Source organism: Triturus cristatus, chromosome 6, assembly GCF_964204655.1.
Source record: "Triturus cristatus chromosome 6, aTriCri1.1, whole genome shotgun sequence".
NCBI classification, from domain to species: Eukaryota; Metazoa; Chordata; class Amphibia; order Caudata; family Salamandridae; genus Triturus; species Triturus cristatus.
The window spans coordinates 1,127,355,279-1,127,373,327 of NC_140589.1; the positions used below are offsets into that span (position 1 = coordinate 1,127,355,279).

The following is an 18,049-nucleotide window of genomic DNA, read 5'->3' on the forward strand; positions in this document are numbered from 1 at the left end:
GGCCAGTGTAATTCTAACAAGGTTGTCATTGGTAGTGCTTTTGTGCGCTACTATGGATTGACTGTCCTGTGAGCCAAAAGACCACTGCAGATCTATTGAAAACATTATGAAATGTAACCCCACCCCTAGACTAGGGAGTAATGTTACATTGCATTAGGCCTGGGCTAATATTCCGTTCCGCTCGCGGAAATTGTGATAATTTGACATTTTCACGTTCCGCGGAGAGCGCGAAAATGTCAAAATTTCCACAATCTGAACTTTACTGGAAAGTTTTTGCTTGCTCGCGCTGTATAACAATACATTCTCGCGTGTGCGCGATCGCCTTACCTGAATCCCCGCGTTCGCCGACAAGATTTCCCGATCCGGTCGCGTTCTCCACGAGATGTTGGATTGTTGGTAGCCATTTGCGCTGTCTCGCGACAGTTCGCGCCCGCAGTAACGCCATTCCTCGCACGATCACGTCTTTCTTCTCGGGATCATGCACCGCGAGACAAGTGAAAACAAGATGGTCGCGCCCGTGAGCAACCGCATGGGTAAGTTGGCGAGCCGCGACCACGCAGAAAATACCGCGAACGGGCGGGAAAAATACTTCCGCATCTTCGCGATGTTTCCGCGTGTTTGCGGAGATTTTTAACATTTTCACAATAATTTGCGAAAGTGAATTTCGCAAATTCCGCCCACCCCTACATTGCATAACATTTTCAAATCACATCATACATATTGAATACCGAATGTTGAGTTTATCCAAGATTTGGCAGTTTAAAGAGCTGCAAAACTTTATTTATATCTTCCCGCTTAAGTTATGTACAGAAATAAAGTCTGTGTTATTAGAGAGTGAGGCAGACTTACAGCTGAAGAGGACGGCAGCTTTATATGAGAAGGATGTTCATGTGAAATAAAATGCTACTCTGAGAAAACTTCTTGCTATAGACTTCTTGATACAGATATACCCTTTTACCGTGGACATTTCATCTATGGTCTCTAAACTATTCTGCGATGATTGCTGGGGGTCTTTGTGTTCATGCTGCAGGATTTCTGGAATCAACACTTTCTTATTATAAACTTCCAGAATGCAGTGTGGAAGTTAAATGGGGATAATGTGCCAGGATCCAATTTAAAGTTAACCCTGAAGAAAACATCATACCTTAACACATGTAATATATTAGGGACTCTTTAAAAATATGACTGCATTGTTAAGAAAATAGCACAGGTAATAATTACAAACGCAATTGTTCTAAAGGGCGCGTTATACATTTTTTCTGAAATATTCTCTTCACTTTTAAAGTAAAATGTGTTTGCTTTCTGCTGATGTTTATTTTGCACACACGACACTTCAAATATGCCACATTAGGGAAATTGACCGAAATCCAGACAGTGGCCATCATGCAGGTAACAGAGGCCTTTGCGTCTTATTTTTTATTTATTTTTATTTTACAGAGTTTTATATAGCGCGGTCTTGACCCGAATCGGGTATCAGAGCGCTTTACATAGCACCAGTTGCATTACATGAGGACACATTCATTTATCATCAGGAGATTAAGTGATTTGCCCAGAATCACAGGATGTTCAGGGTCATTGCCGAGACTGAGCCCGGTTCCCCAGATTCGAGGTCGACCGCCCTAGCCGTTAGGCCAACTCCTCTTCTATTATTAACGGCTACAATTACATACAGTAAACAATGTAACTGTATTTGAGTTCGTGCTAACTACTAGAGGGGTGCCCCACTATGATGTGAACAGATACACCGTTTAGCTGCATTTAACCTGGAAATTAACACATGTACCACTTCTAACGTCACCTGAGATTAAAGGGTTGGATGTGGAATCACCGGTCTACACTTCGCCCTCCGTTTTTTAGGAGAAGAACTTCAGTGGCCTTAAGAATTGGCCTATGGTGCCTATGCATTAAACTGAACCTGCCAACAACCATTAAAACAAGGGAGATACTGCACCCACCTTGCCCAGTCTCTCGACGGTGGTTCTGAATGGTTCTGCTCCTGGCTGCACAGACGCCACTTATCACAGACTTGAGACTCTGGAACTGGGCGTGCAGGGATTTCTGAAAGAGAAGACAAGTAGACAAGTCTGAGACTTTACCTTGGCAGAACAGATTCCTCATTTGTAGATTTAAACGGGTGAAAGGAAATTGTAACCCTTTGACCTGTGGTCAGAAACTGCATCCCCCTCTGCAGTGCACATTTGCTCCAATCTGATCAACACTCATCTCCTCTGCTACCGAGGTACTTTCTTGTGCATAGTAATCTCACCACTTAGAATATAGGGAATTTTAATCCTAAATCAGGTACCTTGGGTCTACAGAGGCAAGGGGCTATGTTACCATGAAGCACACAATTGGCTGCAGGCTGGTGTATGCAACTGTGTGCTTTGTATAGTCTGAACTTGAAACTGCTGGAAGGGAACACACACTGCTCGTTTTATGAGAAAAATTACGTTTTGGCAAATATATGAAAACATATTATGTTATGTGTATTTGCAAAGTGCACTATAACCCATGTGGGTATTCTGGCGCTTAGCAGGTGTGTGTGCATAGCCCTTCCTATGATATGCTGGATAATTGGAAAGCTAGGTCTTCAGCTTCTTGAGAAATTGAAGGAGAGAGGGGGAGGCTCTGATGTGGAGTGGGGGTTGGTTCACACTTTAGGAGTGATAGAAGGGAAGGCCCCTCCTCCTGATCTGGTTCTATGTACATGTCGGATGTGTGTGAGTAGTCCTGCAGGGCCGAGGTGTCCTGGTGGTTGGTGGAAAGAGATGTGACTGATAAGGTAGGTGGTGACTAAGCTGTGTAGTGCACTGAATGTGTGTGTGGAGTTTGAATTGAGCGTGTTTGTGCATCAGGGGCCAGTGTACTTCCCTGAGATGTGGTCTGATGCGAGTTCTGTGTAGGTGGCTGTGGATGAGTCTGGCTGGTGATCCTGGAGCAGAGGGTGTTCTGATAGTCCAATTTGCTGGAGGCGAGGGTGTGAGTGGCAGTTTTTCTAGTGTTGACTAGGAGCCATCTAATTTAAACAGAAACATTAGGCTCATGAAACACAATTTTCAATTAGTAAAGAAGCCTATGTGCAGAAATATACGTTATTGCAGATATGTATTTTACTGCCACAATGACAGACGGGTTGGTGAGTCAGACATCGTATTTTATAGACAGTCTCTGTGGCCAACCGGAATGTGCTCAGATACATCGGTGGTTAATAAATATAGTCAGATATCTAATTTGTTTTATTACACATCCTGTTGTCACAGAGTCCTCTTTGTTTCCCAAATACAAAGAGATGATGGACAGAGTGCTAAAACTTTTCAGACACTCACCCCCCAGTCACAGATCTGGGTTGAATCCATCATCATTCTTTAGCTCACTTTACCACCTCAGTTCAGACCCAGCTATATGCAAATCAGTCTTGACCCTGTGCCTCATGGGAACAGTCCTGCACGAACTGCCAAGCCAGGTCTTCTCTGAACCAGAAACAAGCATCCTGGGATGGGCTTTGGGGTAGCACCCCGTATCAGCTAGGCTAGCTTGAATCCAGTGGCAAAGTGAGCAAGGGACCCACATCTGGGCATACCCTGCCAACTTAGGGTGAACAAAGCAAAGACAAGGAGATGATGGACGGAGCACTGGATCTTTTCAGACACACACCCCCGGTCACAGATCTGAGTTGAATCCATCATCATTCTTTAGCAACCTTCACCACCTCACTTCAGACCCAGCTATATGCAAATCAGTCTTGACCCTGTACCTCATGGGAATAGTCCAACCCTAACTGCCAAGCCAGGTCTTCCCTGAACCGAAAACAAGCATCCTGGGACCGGTTTCGGGTTAACATCCCTCATCAGCCAAGCTAGCTTGAATCCAGTGGCAAAGTGAGCAAGGGACCCATGTCTGGGCATACACTGCCAAATGTGGGCGAACAAATCAAATACAAGGAGATGATGGACGGAGCCCTGAAACTTTTCAGACACTCACCCCCAGTCACAGATCTGGGTTGAATCCATCATCTTTCTTTAGCTCACTTAGCCACCTCGCTTCAGACCCAGCTATATGCAAATCAGTCTTGACCCTGTGCCTCATAGGAACAGTCCAGTCCGAACTGCCAAGCCAGGTCTTCCCTGAACCGGAAACAAGCATCATGGGACCGGTTTCGGGGTAACATCTCCCCATGAGTCAGGCTAACTTGAACCCATTGGCAAAGTGAGCAAGGTACCCACGTCCAGGCATACCCTGCCAATTTAGGGCGAACAAAGCAAACGCAAGGAGATGATGGACGGAGCGCTGAAACTTTTCAGACACTCACCCCCAGTCACAGATCTGGGTTGAATCTATCATTGTTCTTTAGCTCATTTCGCCACCCCAGTTCAGACCCAGCTATATGCAAATCAGTCTTGACCCTGTTCCTTATGGGAACAGTCCAGCCCGAACTGCCAAGCCAGGTCTTACCTGGACCGGAAACAAGCATCCTGGGACCGGTTTAGGTGTAACACCCCTCATCAGCCAGGGTAGCTTAAATCCAGTGGCAAAGTGAGCAAGGGACTCACGTCTGGGAATACCCTTCCAACTTAGGGCAAACACATGGGTCCCTTGCCCACTTTGCCACTGGATTCAAGCTAGCCTGGCTGATATGGGGTGTTACCCCAAAATCGGTCCCAGAATGCTTGTTTCCGGTTCAGGGATCAGGGATAATCTGGCTTGGCAGTTCGGACTGGACTGTTCCCATGAGGCACAGAGTCAAGACTGATTTGCATATAGCTGGGTCTGAACTGAGGTGGCGAAGTGTGCTAAAGAACAATGATGGATTTAACCCAGATCTGTGACTAGGGGTTAGTGTCTGAAAAGTTTCAGCGCTCCGGCCATCATCACCTTGTGTTTGCTTTCCTCTTTATTTCATCACACATGTAGTCTTTCCCCTTAAACATTTTCACATTTACCTGCAATTTTCTGCAAAGTTTCTCTCTCTACTGCTCAGGGTTGGATTGGCCTACAGGACAATCTGGCAGTGACAGAAGGGCTGGTCTGACAAGTCAGTGTGAAGGCCAGCTCATTTGCGCTGTATTGCGGACCTGTTTTTTGGCCTAGTGAGTCGGTTTTTAGGTTGAAGCCTACCAGACAACATAACCGTCTGGTTTGCTAAAGACATCTTGGGGACATTCACAAAGCTGACCTAGGAATGCATTCCGCCCGTTGCTCACCATAGGCTTTGTGGTTTTTAACTCACATTTTATGGCTTTCTATTTGCTGGCTTTATTTGCTTTAGGATGTCCAGCTTGAGTTCATCCCTCCCGTTGCCCAATCCTTGTTTACTGTACTCTTCCACAAACTTGCCTTCTGTGAACAGGCCTTTAAATCTTGTTCTTATCTTGTCATATTTTCTGTGTATGCAAAGACAGACGTCCAGCTTGGTGTTTGCTTTCCTTTCACTGACTTCAAAGTGAGAGAATTTATGTGACAATACTGCTATGTATCCATGTAAGAGGAGGTGTAGAATGTTTTTTTTTCTAGCACACAAAAAAATGAACTGTGCTGATGTTTCAGAATATATCATAATTAGTACAAATGAAGCAAATATTTATGTGAATCGGGAGTGTGGTGAAAACAAATATTTGAATATGATCAAAACACATCAATACACTAGGTGATGACATTGGCACACAACAATCCAGACAGTCTCACTCCACTACAAACTACCCCAATCCACCCCACTCTTCCCCAGTCTTCCCCACCCTACTCTAATCTACCTCAGTATATCCCATTCCACTTTACCTCAATCAACCCGTCACCTACCTACCCCACTCTTACCTACCCCACTCTAATATACTCCAATCTACTCCACCCCAATCTACCCCACTCCACCCATCTACCCCAATTCAATCTACCACACTAATCTACCTAACTGCCCACTCCAATCTACCCCACCCCAATCTACCCCAATCCAATTCACTCCATTCTACCCCACTCTACCACTACTCCACTCTACGTCAATCTACCCCATTCAACTCAAACAAATCTACCCCACTCAAATCTACAGCAACCCACTAACGTTTAGCCATGCTGAACAGCAGCCACACTGGTGTAAATGTGGCTTAAACACATTGCCAAAGCCAATAGCTATTGCATAGGTGAGACCTAACGGCTTTGCCAATGCTTGTTACTGTTAATTTCCCTCATAATACCACTAACATTGCCTGCAGCATCCACAAATGTATGCAGTCTCTCATAACTTGCAAAACACAACATCTTTACAAATTCAAAGCTGCCCTGATTGCGATAGCGGCCATTATTTTAGGTATCAGATTTGCTAATAGGAGCCACTTTTATGTTGGTGCCCGGGCCTATTTACTGTCTCAGTCCAGTCCAACCCTGCTCCTGCCCAAGCTTCTGGACTCAATTAGACCCTTCCTTTCAACCTCACTTACCTCTCGTCTGAAATGCGGTCTCTCTCACCAAAATAGAAAACAGTAATTCCCCTGTTTACACACAGCTTACCTACCCCCAACAACTACATATAAAAACAAACACATTGCACAATCATATTGCACAATCACACACCTTTTTCTTCATCTTGGCTGCCTCCTCTAGCCAAGGTACTGAGCGTCTTGTTTCTTTCCGAGCCTGCAACTCTTTCTCTCACCTTGGCATTCCCTCTTCTTTCCTCTAACTCTTTCTACAATTAAACTCCTCCAAGCTGTGTTCATCCTCTCACACGTCTTCAGCACCCACAAGATTCAGACTTGCGCTTTGTTCCACTGCCCACATCCCCTCATAAACCTATCTTTTTCCAAAGCTGACTGGGTGCTTGTGTCAGAATTACCTTACTCTCTGCGGCCTATCCTCATTTCCACTCCTACAAAAAATGACCTGACCCAAATCCCTCATTCCAGAAGCTGCACCCCTAGACTCTGATTCACTCCAGCACACAATAGCATAACACTTAGACATAACCTTACTCATCATAAACCTAACACCTCTCATGAGTGCCTTAACAGCCCTCCACAGCTCTCCCTGTCCATGCCTAACCTGACACTTGCTTTGTAACACAGAACAATGGTTCCTGCGGACTATATGTCTGGATACTTAATGAACAAGTTACTTACCATCGGTAACGATATATCTGTAAGAAACATAGGCTAGTTATAGATTCCTCACCTTAGAATTACCCCCAGGCTTCAGACTGGATCCAGAAAGCTTTTTCGTCAGCAGTACCACTGCGCATTGGAAGGTGGCGTCGGTCGGCTCCGCGTCCGTCATTGGCGTTGTGGTCGCCGGAATGACATTGCGGTAGATATTAAGACGCCTTTCCGCGCCAGAAACGCAGAGCCATGCAAGACACTGACCACTGGTGCACAAAACTAGGGCCCTGAAAGGATTTTCTCAACCCTAGAGATCAGTTTGCAGAACGGTAAGGTTGGGTGTGGCGGTAAGGAATCTATAACTAACCTATGTTTCTTACAGAAATATCGTTACCGAAGGTAAGTAACTTCTTCATCTGAAAGAAACAGTTAGTTATAGATTCCTTACCTTAGAATAGATACTCCAGCAATACCAACCCCGGAGGTGGGTCTGTGAACCAAGTTCACACCAGAAAGTCCTCGAGAACAGAACGGCCAAAGAAGCCCTCGCTCCGGACTTGGCTGTCCAGGCGGTAGTGTTTTGTAAACGTGTGCAGCGATGTCCATGTAGCTGCCTGACAGATGTCATTCAGTGGGACTCCTCGTCCCAAAGCAGTAGTGGCTGTTGCCGCCCTGGTGGAATGGGTGCGTAGCCCCACTAGAGGCTCCTTTTTAGCTAGAGAATAGCAGGCTTTAATACACAAAATGACCCTTCTAGAGATGGTCCACTTGTGTACGGCCTGACCTTTCTTGGCGCCCACGTAGCCAACAAAGAGTTGATCATCCACCCAGAACTGTTTTGTGCGATCCAGATAGAAGGAAAGCACCCTTTTTTGGTCCAGACAGTGGAGCCTCTCTTCCTCGTTAGAAGGATGCGGAGGCGGAAATACGGTGGGCAAAGTGATGGTTTGCCCTATGTGAAAGGAGGTGACCACCTTGGGATGAAAGCATGAACGAGTTCTTAGGACAACCTTGTCCGGATGTACAGCCAGAAAAGGTGGTTTGGATGAAAGAGCCTGGAGCTCACTCACTCTTCTGGCAGATGTGATGGCTACCAGGAATGCAGTCTTAAGAGTTAAAAGTCGTAAAGGACAGTTGTGAAGCGGCTCAAAGGGAGCGCACATCAGATAGGTCAAGACCAAATTCAAGTCCCACTGAGGCATTATGAAGGGGATAGGGGGAAAGAAATGAGCAATGCCTTAGAAGCCTTAGAAAGGCGGAAATGGCCGAGAGATAGCCCTTGATAGTGCCCACAGCAGAGCCCTGCTTGGCCAAAGAAAGGAGGAACAAGAGAACCTCAGAAAGAGGGGCAGAAAGGGGATCCACAGCCTTTGCTGCGCACCATGCCACAAATTTGTTCCATCGGCAGGCGTATACCGTCGTAGTAGAGGGACGCCTGGCTGCTAAAATTACATCACAAACTTCGGGAGGCAAGACAAACGACGTCAACTGCTGCAGCTCAATCTCCATGCAAGGAGGTGGAGGCTGGACAGGTACGGGTGGAGGACTGCTGCTGCGACAAAAGATCCTCCCGAAGAGGCAGTCGAATTGGAAGATCGATGGCCATGTTGAGGAGCTCGGGATACCAGACTCTTCGTGCCCAATCCAGAGCCACCAGAATGACTTGGGCCCCATCACACTGGATCTTCTTCAGCACTCTGGGCAGAAGTGGTATAGGCGGAAAGGCGTACAACAGACCGCAACTCCAGTCGCGACGAAAAGTGTTGCCTAGTGAGTGCTGCCTTGGAAATTCCAAAGCGCAGAATTGCTGACATTGCACGCTCTCTTCGGTGGTGAATAGATCTAACCAAGGCTCTCCCCACTGTTGAAAGAGACCTTGCACCACCTCCGAGTGAAGACGCCATTCGTGATCCATCATGTCCTGTCGGTGGAGTTCATCCGCCCTGGCGTTCAGTGAACCTGCCAGGATATGCCCTGATGTTCCAGCCATGTCCCGAGGCGGAGGCCCTCTTGACATAGGGCCACATGTATCATTTTTGGAAATAACGATTACCTAATTGCGTTTTTCTGCAAATTACAATTAGGTAATTGCTATTCCTAATGTATGAAACTCTTTTGAGTTTCATTAGCGATTCCTAATGGGTCGCAAATAGACCTACCTCATGCACATTATTGAGGTAGGTCGCAATTTGTGACCCATTGGGAATCAACACCATCACAGGGATGGTGGCCTGCTGGGGTCAGCAGACCACCATGTCTGTGATTGCTTTTAAATAAAGCAGTCTTTTTTTTTTAATACTGCCCTTTTTCCTTAAAGGAAAACGGGATGCATTTAAAAAGAAAAAATTAAACTTTGCAGTTTCATTTTTTAAGAGTAGGCAGTGATCCGTGGGACCACAGCCTGCCCTTAACAAATATTTGTTTTCCATTCTCAGAGGGGAAGGGGCCCCCTGGGGACTACTTCCCATTTGTGAATGGGTTACCACCTCCTTCAAGGAGTCAGTAAAATATGAATGTTTTGCAACCGTAATTCCGTAGCAAAACATTCATACATCCCATTCAGATTTGGAATTTGGAAGGGACGCCCTAAACACGCCCCTTCCAAACACCGAATCACAAACACAAATTGCGATTCAGTAACGTGTTACTGATTCGCAAATTGGGTTTCATACATATGTAAAAGCATTTTTGCGGTCATAAACAGATCAATCGGCCGTTTCTGACTGTAAAAATGCTTAATACATGTGGCCCATAGGGTCCACGACCCCACCCCGCCTTGTTTGTTGAAGTACCATATGGCGGTGGTGGTGTCCGTGAACAGAGGGAAGGAATGCTTTCAGTGCAAGCCGGATCGCCCGCAGCTCCAAAAGGTTGATGTGGAGCCTGGACTCCGACGGAGACCAGAGGTCTCTGATCTCCGCCTCTCCCATGTGGCCGCCTCATCCCAGCAGTGATGCATCGGTCACCACTGTGAACTCTGGTTGAGGAAGGGAGAGGAATCCGCCGTTGACCGAATGCTGGTTCGTGAGCCACCACTGCAATTGTTGTGCAGTGCCCTCTGAGATCTGGGCACAATCGGACAGATTCCCTTGATGTTGCGCCCACTGGAACTTCAGGTCCCACTGCAGAGCCCGCATATGCCACCTGGCATGATCCACCAGCAGGATGCAGGAGGCCGGTATAAGGGCTGAAAGATCAGAATCATAGCCCGAATATCCCGGACTCGCTGCTCGGGAGGATAAACGCGAAACCGCATCGTGTACAGAACCGCTCCGGTGAAGTGGAGCTTCTGAGAGAGAATCAGGTGTGACTTTGGCACGTTGATGGAGAACCCCAGCGAATGCAGGAGGTCCGTCGTAGTCTGGAGGTGGGAGACGACTGCCTGGGGCAAGCCCTCCTTCAACGACCAGTCGTCGAGATAGGGGAAGACTAGAACATCTGATCTGCGCAGATGAGCTGCGACCTCCGCCATCATTTTCGTGAACACCCGAGGGGCGCTGGTAAGGCCATGAGCATGGTAAGCTGAAAATGCTTGTGGCCTACCATGAACCGCAAGTAGCGCCGGTGGGCCGGCGGGTCGGGGATGTGAAAATAGGCATCCTGCAGGTCCAATGCAACCATCCAGTCTCCTGGGTCGATAGCAGAAAAGACCTGAGCTAACATCAACATCTTGAACTTATCCTTCCGGAGGAAGCAATTGACGCTCCTGAGGTCCAAGAGAGGACGCAGGCCCATGTCCTTCTTGGGTACCAGAAAGTAGTGGGAATAGCAACCACAACCTACTTCTGGGACAGGAACGCGCTCAATGGCTCCCTTGGCCAAGAGAGCCGAGACTTCCTGTTGGAGAAGGCCCAGGTGATCCTCCGACATGCGATGGTACAGAGGTGGCATGGCTGGAAGGGTAGTCCCGAAGGGGAGAGAGTAGCCCCTTCGGACTATCTGAAAAATCCACTTGTCCGACGTGATGGTGCGCCAGTGGGGGATGTGATGGCGGATCCTGCCGCTCACTAGCGACTGATGGGCCTGAAATGCCAGACTAAGAAGGTTTGGAGGCTGCTGCAGAGGGGGGCGGGGGTTGGTGGACTGGTCCGTCTTCTGGCCTCTTGAACCATGGCGGTGGTTCCCACGTCCCCTGCTGCGCGAAGGTTGGGGAACTTGCATCGGCCTGTGGCTCTGGGTGGAACATAGTAGGGCACCAATTCCGTAGCCAAGAAAGGGGCGAAAAGCAGACTGCGTAGGGCGGCTGGAGAGGCCCAAGGACTCGGCCATAGCCCGTGAATCCTTGAAACGCTCTGGAGCGTTGTCTGCTTTGTCGCCAAAAAGGCGATGGCCATCAAAGGGTATATCCATAAGGGTGTTCTGGATATCCTCAGAAAAGCCAGTCAATCTCATCCAGGCGTAGTGTCGAAGGGCTACCGACGTGGAAATCATCCTGCCTAGAGAATTGGCGGTATCCAGCCCACAACGCATGGTAAACTTCGCTGCATCCCTCCCGGCGGCACTGTCCAGGCCTCCTCCGGACACTGAGGCAGCACTTGCGCAACTATGTCCCACACAGAGTGGGAATAACGGCCAAATAGACATGCGGTGTTTACCAACCGCAGCCCCAAGCTGGCGGGAGAAAACATTTTCTTCCTAAGATGATCCACCTTCTTGGATTCCCTATCTGGTGGAGTGGTAGGGAATGCGCCCTTGGAAGAAGAGGCTTGGAACATCAAGCTCTCAGGGGTGGGGTGTTGGGAGAGGAAAGTGGGGTCGCCCGGTGCCGGGCAGTGGCGTCGGGCAATCATCCTATCCACGGGAGCCCCCGTGTTGGGCCTGGGCTAGGTGCCCAAAAGGATGTCGGTGAAGGCTTCATTGAACGGCAGCAGGGGCTCAACCGCAAGCTCGCTTGCGGTTGAGGCACCTCCATCAGGAGGTTAGTCCTGACCAACTCAGTAGGGAGCTTGAGGTGGAGCGCCTCGGCCGCCCTACACAACACCACTGCGTTAGACGCTCCCTCCTCCGTAGCCACAGTAAGAGGAGACAAAATGCCAAGGCCAGGTAAGGTATCAAGACCACTAGCATCCCCCAGGTCTTCTCTCCAGTCCGGATCATACTCCAACCGGTAGGTCACAGGATCACCTGACCCCTCGCAGTCCACCTCCTCATCCTCTGGGTGCCAATCTGGCCTGAAAGGGACCCTAGGATTGAACAGGGGCACAAAAACCCCACTTGGCGACGGATCCGGCATCTGACGACACCGGTCGGCTCTGTGTCCACATCAGGATGGAGGCCGGAGTCGACACGGGCAAGGGGCACGACTGGCGTGGAATGCAGGTGCGGTGCCAGAGAAAGCAGCGCCGGTGGAGGCGTAATGAGGTCAACCGGCGCCGACCCGGATCCAGGCCTGGATCTATGGGGGCCCTGAAGCGCCGGAGCCGCCAGCGGAGAAGGCCTAGGAGCCCAAACTGAGTCCGCGGGGCCCGAAGGAGCGCCGGCGGGTTTGAGCTGCCCGAAGATGGCGTGTATCGCCTCGTAAAATTGACGAAGCTGGGCAGGGGCGCTCCAGGTCCCGGGAAGGGAGGGAAACTCGGAGTCGGCCCTTCAGGCACTGCACGCGGAGCCACGAGAGGGGCACTGCCCGCATCCCTAGTCGCGTCAGCTGACCGACGGGGAGAAGTCAAAGAGCGACAATGCTTCTATGACTTCTTCTTGTGTTTCGACTTACCTGACCCCGAGTGCAAAGACTTAGAGGACGAGTGTGATTGTTCTGCGACCGGTCCCTCAACCTCCCTCGCTACCGGGACTTTGAACAGCACGGAGCCGACTGCCGACCCTCAAGAAGCTTTCGGGACCGTCCCGCAAAAGCCTTCAGAGCCATGGGCCGGCAGTCGGAACAGGACTTGGGGTCGTGGTCGTGCTCCAGCCAAAGAGGCACACACGGTGTGGATCCGTAACAGACATCAGTCGGGAACAGGAACCGCCAGTCTTGAAGCCGGGCATCCCTACGTGCACCAGGAGTCGTTAGGACTCAAAAAGACGTCGACAAAAGTCGCTCAAAAAGTTCAGTCAAAAAGTGACTGAAGGTACCGCTCTCTCTGGATCTGCGCTGGCTGGCGCGGAAAAAGAAAGAACTGACGTGAGCGAGGGCGGCGTCTAAGTAGCTACCACGATGTCATCCCAGCAACCACGACGCCAAAGACAGACGCGGAGCCGACAGACGCTACCTTCCGACGCGCAGAGGTACTGCTGACGAATAATTTACCAGCTCCAGTCTGACGCCTGGGGGTAATTCTAAGATAAGGAATCTATAACTAACTCTTTCTTTCAGATAAGTAGGATGCCCAATGGCAAATATTTGTGTGGTTGGTGAATGTCAGAAGGAGATTCAGAGCCACACACTAGATGTAGTTATCAAAACAGACAATTTTACTGAGTGAGAATATTTTTTACAAAAAATGTACACATGTAAGTGTGTGGTGTCCCAAGTGAAATAAACCCTTATAAAGGGAAAGGAGTGTGAACAATTGGTAAGAAGGTTTCTATTTACAACAAATGGCCAAAATACTATATGTTCAAATCATCAATCAGTCCTCTAGAACAATGCTAAGGGTCAGTGAAGTTGGTTCATTTGTAGAATGTTTTGATGAAGTTTCGACCCCACGAGCAATGAGGGTGTCTCTTCAGGGCCTTATGATATGGAACACCTGAGTCATGCCAGCAGACTGCCCATGTGCAGTTCTACATTTAAGAGAGTATGCTCTGGCTCTTGCGGTCATTCTTTCTTGGCCCTGTGTTCATTCATACATTGTGACTGATAGAGAAGTGACTGCAACATGACCAATATCTATGCAACTTTTGATAGCATGCAGCTCAATATTGGCAAGGTCATGGAAGGTCTTCGGTCATCCATTGCCTTCTAGATCACTCTCCCCCTCTCCCTAATGGACTGAGTGGCCATCACGAAAATGGTGCTTTTGCTGCACTGTCTCCATATTCCATTCATAATTCATTTGATAGTCTCCTCGGGTGGTGTTCAGACAGTTACACTCCCTGCTTACCTCTTTATTATTGGCTGGAAATCACACAGGAGTGGCAAGATATTTCCTATTTCTGCTGTTGGAGGAGGAGGGCTTGGCAGTCCCGAATGTGGAGCAATATTATCTGGCCTCGGAAATACAACGTGCAGCACATTGGCTGACGGAGGGGGACAATTGGGGAAAGAGACTATTACAGGGCACGGCAGGCGCCACTTCCGTCACTCAGATACTAAGGACGGGGGAAGAGATCTTGGTTAGGTGTCATCCCTTAGCCAAGTACTTTGTGTTCTGGGACCTTTCGGACTTCAGGGTACTGGCGGAATCCACAGATGTGTCTGCCTGGCAAGAGTGGGGCTGTGGGACCCCAAAGGCGCTTTACCCCAATGAGGAATTTATGTCCTTTGCTAAAGTGCAGAGTAGTTTCGGCATGGGTGCAGGGAAGTTTCTACACTACGCTAGTACTGCAACTATAAATAAAGATATATGGACATCATCCGCTGCGCCTCAGAGTGCATCACACACATTCTGTGGATTGCTGAACTTGGGAGAGGGTCGCCACTTGATTTCCTCTCTATACATAGCCATAACAGTGGATTGGCCGTGCACCCCATTCCCCGCACGGGCAGGCTGGGACAGTGACCTGGGAATACACCTCAAGGATGGGCAGTGGGATAGGATGGGTGCGCTGGTGAATTTTGCTTCATCAAATGCCCGGTTTAAACTAATCCATTTTAATTTTCTGCACCGCACGTATGTAACACTCATGTTCTTACATAAATTGAATCGGACCAAACCAACTGACTGTCTCTGCTGCCAGCAACAGCTGGCATCTTTTCTCCATCTGGCCTGGGAGTGCTCATCGGTTCATTAGTTCTGGGTGAAGATGATGTTCAGAATACAGGCGACAGTGCCCATCCCATGTTCCCTCGATCCTAATGTCTGCTTACTGGGTGACATCCATCAGCCCAAGGCCCAAAAGACGGCATTTAAATTCTTACACTTACTGTTGCTGCTGGCTAAACGCTGCGTTGAGATGACATGGGTGGGGCAGGCTGTCCCCAATTTTGAATGCTGGGTGAGTGATGTGACTGAGTGGCTGGCGGTGGAGGAGGTGCGACTGAGGAAGGGTAGACGGGATGAAAAGGCAGAGGAAGACATTGATGACCAGGCAGGATTACTAAATGAGCTTCTGAGGGTCCTCCATTGTTCTCTGATGCGGGGGGTGGTTTCCCCCAACACAAGCAATAATTAAATACTAGAGTGGTACCCAACTCTGTAATAATTTGATCATGTGAGTCATCTGATTATTTGCTCAATATCTAGCATGCCCTATGATCTTACGATTGTGTGTGACCTGTGTACCTGATCTCTCTGTGAATTATCAATTGCTTTTGTTGTGATGTTCTTTGCTCTTTTGATTCTCTCCTGAGAATATTCAACAAATAATGTCTATAAAAAAAGCTGGACAAAGCAAGCACCAAAGGACAACATTAACAAATGTGTGATCCCTTTACTTCAGAGTGAGACACTGTTTAAAAGACTTCAAGTATCGATGTCTTGGATGACACTGCGCTTCCTATTGCAGGGCATCAGTACCAGCAGTTATCTGAAATATCAATATTTTACTCTTCCAGATGAGACCATTCAAAAGTGATCCAAAGTCACTAAAATCCTAGAGATTTCCTGATAATCCACTTCCATCCTACACTATCTTACATTATAGTGAAGAACTTAGGCTGTCTTGCTATTTCTACCTGCATCTTGCTGAGTACACTAAATGTTCTTGTTGTATGGGGGGCGTGGCCAAGATGGCGGAGTAGACGGACGCCTTCCCTGTCGGCTCCTGCTCCGTGGTGCCCCTGGCCTCGGCTCCTGCGCTGCATCTCCCCCCAAGCAGCGAGAGGACCTGTGGCGGAAGCTGCGGAGCGCAAGTGCAGGCCGGTGGGCGACGTACAGCTCCCGGGGAGACCCGGTGACGGGCGAAAACGCGGACGGAGCCGAGGCGCCGCAAGGAGGTGGGGCAGCGCGCCGAGCCTGACGTGACTGCCGTCGGCCGGCGCATCACGCGAGAGCCCCGGCGCGCCGTAGAGGCCTGCAGACGCGCTGCGGTGAGCCGCGGCCCCCTGCCTTTGCTGACCAAGGGGACGGTCGGCGATCCAGCGATCGACGGAGGCGGGTCCTGGCCCAGTTAACGGTCAGAATCCTTTGCAGCCAGCGGCGAGGGGTGACAGCACGGCGGATCCCCCCCCGGAGGCTCGGGGAGACCAGGTGCAGCCCTAGCACACAGGGATGTCGACGCTGGGCCCCTGCTAAGGCGACTGGCGCAACACAGGGGCGGGGAGAGTCCTCTCCCCCCCGGACCATAACGGACCTGACCCCGGTACACGGAGGCGGCGGTCACTGGCAGGAGCGCCGGCGAATGGAGAGGAGCGCCGCCGCGGGAGACAAGGTGGGCCAGTGTGGAGAGTGGGGGGCAGGACTTTGAAGGGCCCCGACGGAGAGCCGGCTGCCCAGGAAATCGGTGAGTGGCCCCTGTTGTCGGAGACGGGACGGCGGTGCATTCAGGGCGGCCAACGGCCCAGCTGGAGAGGCGAAGGGGTGACGGTCTCCCCTCTCACCCATCTGCGGAACTTCTCTCTCGGAGCCCACGTGGTGGTGCAGGAAGTCGATTGGGGTCCGCGGGCCCCTTTCCGCAGCGGGAAGGGACAGGGCAGAGGAGAGTGCGGCCCAACGGCACCGGCATTGGCGCAACTGCAACGTTGGATGCGGAGGTAGGGGTGCCCGCCGTGGGAGAGTCCGGAAGGAGTGGCAGTAGCCACGAGCACGGAGCGGGACGGTCTTCACGCCTGTGGTGCGGGTGGTCCCGAGGGAGAGCCGGAACCAACGCTGAGGGGAGGCGAGAGCGGCGCCCGTTGTGCCACGGGGACGGAGACTACAGGAGGTGGACCAGTGGCTGTGTGGGTCCGGGAGCGGACGTGCCTCGGCGACCATGGCTGGCAACAAAGGAGGGAGCACCCTACCGGAACTACTAGGACGACAGCAGCACAGGGCGGATCGGGAGCTGCAGTCCCCTGGCACCTCCGGAGGGGTGCAGGACACTGGAAACGGAGAACCTCCCCTCACCAGGTCCTTTATGGAGTCTCTTTTCAGCACCCTTAGGGAGGACTTCCAAACCCTGAAGAGTGAAGTGGCAGGTGAGGTGCGGGAGATGCGCCGGGAAGTGGATGGCCTGGGAGAGCGAGTGGCCGCGGTGGAGGACACTGGCCGCAGAAGAGAAGAGGAAGTCGAACAACTGCAACAGGAAGTGCTGCGCCTCAGGGACCAGCAGATTGACCTCCAGGCACACGCCGAGGACCTTGAAAACAGGTCTCGGCGGAACAACATTAGGGTCCGCGGACTGCCATCCATGGCCGAGGGGGCGGACGTCGCGGGCTGTATGCAAGCCCTGTTCCGTGAGATATTGGGGGAAGTGGATGGGTTTCCTACACGGATCGACCGAGCGCATAGAGTGGGACCCCAACGCAGCGCGCCAGCGCGGCCTCCAGACATTCTGGCTTTCCTCCCGGATTTCCCACTTAAGGAGCGCATCATGGTGGAGGCGCGGCAGCCTCTGACTTTTCGAGGCCATCAGGTGGCCCTCTACCAGGACCTGTCAGCCATCACGCTGCAGAAGCGTAAATCGTTCAAGGTGGCTACGGACTTTCTCAGATCACACGACACGCCATATACCTGGGGGCACCCCTTTCGACTCATTTTTCGCTGGAATGGTACGATGCACCAACTGCGCTCCCTGCAGGAGGCATGTGGGGTCCTGGGAATCGAGGTGCCGGAGGCCGAGGGAGCCGCGCAGAGGCGGGGGCGCCCCCGGGAGGATGGATGGTGGAGGGTCTCGGGGCGTCGGCCCCATGGACGAACTGCACGCCCGGACTCGCCCACCATCAGGGCCGG

The 18,049-nt window shown here is 50.6% G+C and overlaps 1 protein-coding gene and 1 long non-coding RNA gene across 3 annotated transcripts in view; one reads left to right on the top strand and one right to left on the bottom strand.

Moving 5' to 3' along the window:
• The window catches only part of LOC146821082 (uncharacterized), a 391,873-nt gene that overhangs the window by 364,115 nt on the left and 9,709 nt on the right, over positions 1-18,049 (top strand). The gene's annotated exons all lie outside the window — the stretch shown is intronic.
• FAM120B (family with sequence similarity 120 member B) overlaps positions 1-18,049 on the bottom strand; it is a 981,159-nt gene that overhangs the window by 97,218 nt on the left and 865,892 nt on the right. For both annotated transcript variants that reach the window (XM_085612026.1, XM_085612027.1), the window contains exon 8: positions 1,956-2,058. In XM_085612026.1, the coding sequence (XP_085468152.1) occupies positions 1,956-2,058 (103 nt within the window). The remainder of the gene's footprint in view (positions 1-1,955; positions 2,059-18,049) is intronic.